We start from the raw sequence: 5,067 nt of genomic DNA, 5'->3' as shown, positions 1-5,067 counted from the left end.
ACAGAGAAGGAATCGACTTTGATAAAGTCTTTGCACCAGTTGCTAGGATCGAAACAATAAGGTTGGTTGTTGGTATAGCAAACATGAATAACTGGTATATATGTCAGATGGATGTGAAATGTGAATTTTTTAACGACCCTCTAAATGAATAGGTTTATGTATCACAACCAGTCAGTTCTCTGAAGCAAGGCTAAGAAGGAAATGTATACAGGCTACATAAAGCCTTGTATGGACTTCAGAAAGCTCTAAGAGCTCGAAATAAGAAGATATATAGTTTTCTAAGGAAGAAGAAAATTTTGAAGTACACAACTGCGCATGGAGTATATGTCATAAGAAGTAGGAGTGAATTGCTTATACTATGTCTCTATATCGCAGAATTCTTGATAACATGTAGCAACAAGAAGGAGATCGAAGACTTAAAAAGCGATCTAAGCAAGGAGTTCAAAATGTATTACCTGGGCAACATTTCATACTTCCTTGGTATCGAATTCTATAATAGTAATAGAGACATGATGATGCATCGAAGAAGATATGCAAGCGAGATACTCAAAATATTTGAGATGGAGGATTGCAATGAAACTTCGACACATGTTAAATCAAAACTGCAACTGTTGAAGGACTCAGATGAATATGATGTCGATCCAACTCAGTATAGAAGACTCATTGGATCGTTAAGACACCTTTGTCACACAAGGCTTGATCTAGCATACAATGTAGGTATGGTGAGTAGATTCATGCAAAAGCCAAAGGTATCGCACCTTGCATCCATAAAGAGGATACTAAGGTATCTCAAAGCAACTCTTGACTATGGAATTTTGTTTCCTGCAACAGATGAAGGGAAAGAATACAAACTATCGGGATACACCGACTCAAGTTGTTGTGGTGATGTTGAAGATAGAAAATCCACAACTGGGTATATGTTTATACTAGGTGGTGCACCAGTTTCTTGGAGTTCAAGAATAGAACCAGTGGTAGCGTTGTCATCATGTGAGGCTGAATACATAGTTACCTCTCTCTATGCATGTCAAGCAACATGGATGGTAAACTTGATCGAGGAGATTTCAGGAGAAGACCATGGAGCAATGATCATAAAAATCAACGACGTGTATGATATTAATCTGGCAAAGAACCTGATAGCACATAGAATAAGAAAACACGTCAAAATGAGGTTCCATTATCTTCGAGAGCAAGTAGCAAATGGGAACCTGAACTTATAACACTGTAGAACTGAGAATCAGATTACAAACATCATGATAAAGGTTGTACAATTCAAATTATTCAAAAGATTGAGAACTATGGCGAATGTAGATATCTTAGATATAATAAATTAGGTGGTGTGTTAGATATGTAAATATTTGTGTTATGTATGTTGTAAAACTCGACAGAGTCGAGGTCGATAGTATTCGAAATTAGTCGAAGTAGATAGTTGTTGAAGGAGTTAACCTCGACAAAGTTAAACTTAACATTTATTTTGTTTGTTAGTTAGAGATTACTTGGTGTGCAAGTAATCTCGTCTATAAATAGGGAGGTACTCTACTATTGTAAACATGTGTTGCATAAGAGAAATTTAGTGAGAATAAACACAAAGAGAAACTTTGCAGAATTTGATCTATCTTCCTCCTTCTCCCCAAACCCTAATTTCTATTTTCTGTCCCAATTCACTTTCACAATTTTCTTTTTCTTTTTTAAAATCATTGTGCAGCGGAATCGTCTTGCTACCAATGTATGGTTGAATCACTCGAGTGAAGAGTGAGGAATGATAAATCAGAAAGATTGATTCTTATTCATCAAGATTGATTCAGATCATCTCCAAGATTGAGGTTAATTCTAACTAAGTTTTCATTGTAGTCCTGTATATCTTAAATACATAATGATTTATTACTGAATGTTTATTTTATTTGAAGTGTGTTATAGTTTACATGTTAAAATAAAATGTAAAGTGTGCAATATCTCCGTAACAAAATCTGTTTCTCCCTTTTTGGAACTCTCTCTCTCTCTCTCTCACACACACACACACGCACGCGCACGCACACGCGCATGCAGGCACGCACGCGCGCGCACACACACACACAATTGATACTAATAAAAAACAAAGTTGATACTGCCGATTTTTTTTAATTATTCCGATATGTTTTGTAGATTTCCGAATATTTGAAAAAACTGATATAAAATCATAATTTGTGTTTCAAAAATTTATGATTTTATATCGACTTTTTGAAAAATCTGATATAAAAAATATAATTTTATACTAGTTTTTCCAAATATTAGATATAAAACCATAGATTTTTGAAAACAAATTATGATTTTAGATTGGTTTTTTAAAAAATAAGTGTAAAATCTATGCTTTTATACCAATTTTTACAAAAATCTAATAAATATTTATAAAAAAACCAAAAACCAAGAATTTCTTTAAAATCCAGGATATCAATCCAAAAATTCAGAAAACCACAGTTTTTTTTTCAAAAATTTGAACAATTTTATTAGAAATATTTTTATAAAATTATACGGCATATAGCGTGAGAGTGTCAGGTCAAACTAAAGGGGTGAAAGGACGTATTCTCAAAGAATTGTAATCCAAGCCACTAGGCCCACACTCTTCAGCCCATACTAAGTTAATGACTAAAAGATTGATAATAAAAACATGGCCTTGGTATCCTAATTGCACCACTTGCATTGGACACTATTAACACTTTATCATTCCTTACTATGACCTCGAAGATGGACTCATCTTCGACTCTAGGTTAAGTCCAAAGAGTGAGCCATCATAGTCCGGATAAAATTTAGGGAATTTTCATATTTTATAAAACCGTCTTTGAAAGTGTGTAAGACGATCTCGCGCTTTACTCATAAATAAATGATAGTAAAAAAGGTCTTCATACATATATTTTATAGTTAATTTATGATTAAATATAATCTCTTGAAAAAAAATTTTAAAACATAATTGAAGTTAATTCCTATTTCTTATACAAAATCTTTCAAAATTTTGAGACGGTTCTACCCAACCACCAAAACATGGATTGGACTCTGATTAACCTGACTTAGAATCCGAAATGTTTGATCCATTTTCACTCTAAAACAGCAAAATTGTGTGAAAAGATTTGCATCGAACCATATTAAATTTACGAGTTCTCTTTTGTTCTTGTTTGGATACTTTATCTTATTGACATCCGAAGATTTGCATGATCCAATTTATTTTTCATTCATGATTTATAGGCATCAGTAGATCTATATTATAAGTGGTCAATAGTTACACAAAAATTACAAGTGTCCCAAAGACTATATTAAGATAAATACTTACCGGCAGAACTAGTAATTTTATTGAAATCATCTCACATTCTTTTACAATAGTATATTGTGTACTTAACAATTAACACAACATATAGATTCATACATACATGCATCATCTATATGATATCAATCTGGGAATTACATTCTCCAAACCACTCAAATTAAACTGCAATTAGATGAACTCAATACTAATAAATACACATAAACAACCCAAGAGCATAATTAATTATAGGGTAAAAGCTAAGCAGAATGAATATTTCCATAATGCTTGTATGCTTATTATTATATAGTTATATTATATACACATATCTTCAGCCAAAGAAATGGTGTTTTTTCTTTCCATGGGCTTCTTCATCTTCCTCCTTGGATTCTTTTTTCTCATGATGTTCATGAAAGGCAAATCCACCAGATCCCACTGCAGCAGCTGCTGCAACCTCTTCTTCTATCTTGTGCCTGTGAGCGTTCTCAGGATCCTTCCCTGATTTGTGCTTCTCATACTATATCAAATCAATTGCACCAAATTAACTAATTAATAACTTTTAAATTTTCAATTTTAGTTTCAAAAAGGAGAAACCTCTCTCTATAAGAAAAAGAAAAATAGAAAAGAAACAAAGAACAAAAATATATTATGAGAAAATAAATAGCAATTAGGAGTAATAATGATAATTATAGAAAATTACCAAAGCATAACCACCGGCAGCTACAGCACCAAACTCACCAACATGCTCAAGTTTCTTGTGATGTTTCTCCTCCTTCTTATAATCAACATCATCATCACGACTATTAGTATCATCACCATAACCGCCACCATAACCACCACCAGTGGTTGTTTTGGTGTCAGAGTCACCATAGCCACCACCATAACCGCCACCAGTGGTTGTTTTGGTGTCAGAGTCACCATAGCCACCACCATAGCCACCACCGGTAGTTTTTCTGGTGTCAGAGTCATCATAGCCACCACCACCATAGCCGCCACCAGTAGTTTTTCTGGTGTCAGAGTCATCATAGCCACCACCACCATAGCCGCCGCCAGTAGTTTTTCTGGTGTCAGAGTCATCATAGCCACCACTACCATAGCCGCCACCGGTAGTTTTTCTGGTGTCAGAGTCACCATATCCGCCACCGTAGCCGCCACCGGTGGTTGTTTTGGTGTCAGTGTATCCACTACCAGTACCACCATAGTTATCAGATGTTTCATAATTAGTTGTTGTTTTATTGTAACCAGTTCCATAGTCACCACCGGGATTTTCATTACCATATGATGTTTTGTTGTAACTAGATTCATTGTCACCACTAGAAAACTCATCATTGTGTGATGTCTTTCGGTAATTACCGGAGTCATAGTCATCGCCGGTAGGTCTCTTATCTTCATCCTTTTTGTGGTGGAAGAGGCCGCGGCTACGGTGCTCCTCTTCAGCCATGGTGTAGTTGCAAAGGGAGAATTGATAAAAGGATATAGAAAAATGAATTTAAGGAGAGATTGATATGATGTTTGGAGAGGATTAGTTCCCTATTTATAAAGTGGTCATCATGTTATACATGCTGGTTAAGTTAACTTCTTTTTTAATTTCTTGGTAGGCCATAAATGATTTTGTTGAAGATTGGAAAATAGGGCTATGTCCTATGGTGTAATTTTTTTTTTCTGTGTTTAATTTTAAAAATGTAAAATGAATTACAGAATTATATATATATATATATATATATATATATATATATATATATATATATATATATATATATATATATATATATATATATATATATATATATATATATATA

The 5,067-nt window shown here is 33.8% G+C and overlaps 1 protein-coding gene across 1 annotated transcript; it reads right to left on the bottom strand.

The window, feature by feature from the left end:
* Nucleotides 1-3,294: 3,294 nt before the first annotated feature.
* LOC127097079 (uncharacterized) lies at nucleotides 3,295-4,815 on the bottom strand. The gene is made up of 2 exons (XM_051035590.1): nucleotides 3,969-4,815; nucleotides 3,295-3,785 (listed from the first exon to the last, which is right to left on the bottom strand). Exons 1-2 carry the CDS (start codon nucleotides 4,707-4,709, stop codon nucleotides 3,600-3,602), a joined length of 927 nt encoding a protein of 308 aa, XP_050891547.1. The 5' UTR covers nucleotides 4,710-4,815; the 3' UTR covers nucleotides 3,295-3,599.
* Nucleotides 4,816-5,067: the final 252 nt, after the last annotated feature.

This window comes from Lathyrus oleraceus, chromosome 6 (genome assembly GCF_024323335.1).
Source record: "Lathyrus oleraceus cultivar Zhongwan6 chromosome 6, CAAS_Psat_ZW6_1.0, whole genome shotgun sequence".
Taxonomy (NCBI): domain Eukaryota; kingdom Viridiplantae; phylum Streptophyta; class Magnoliopsida; order Fabales; family Fabaceae; genus Lathyrus; species Lathyrus oleraceus.
Note: the sequence above shows the minus strand (reverse complement) of the source record. Positions and strands in the feature narration are given on the sequence as shown.

What these genes read in the sequence shown, in the direction of transcription:
- LOC127097079 (XM_051035590.1), bottom strand. Translation starts at nt 4,709, where the DNA reads ATGGCTGAAGAGGAGCACCGTAGCCGCGGCCTCTTCCACCACAAAAAG. An exon ending in CTGCCGGTGGTTATGCTTTG is followed by an intron (nt 3,786 to 3,968) that starts GTAATTTTCTAT and finishes GATTTGATATAG; the next exon opens with TATGAGAAGCACAAATCAGG.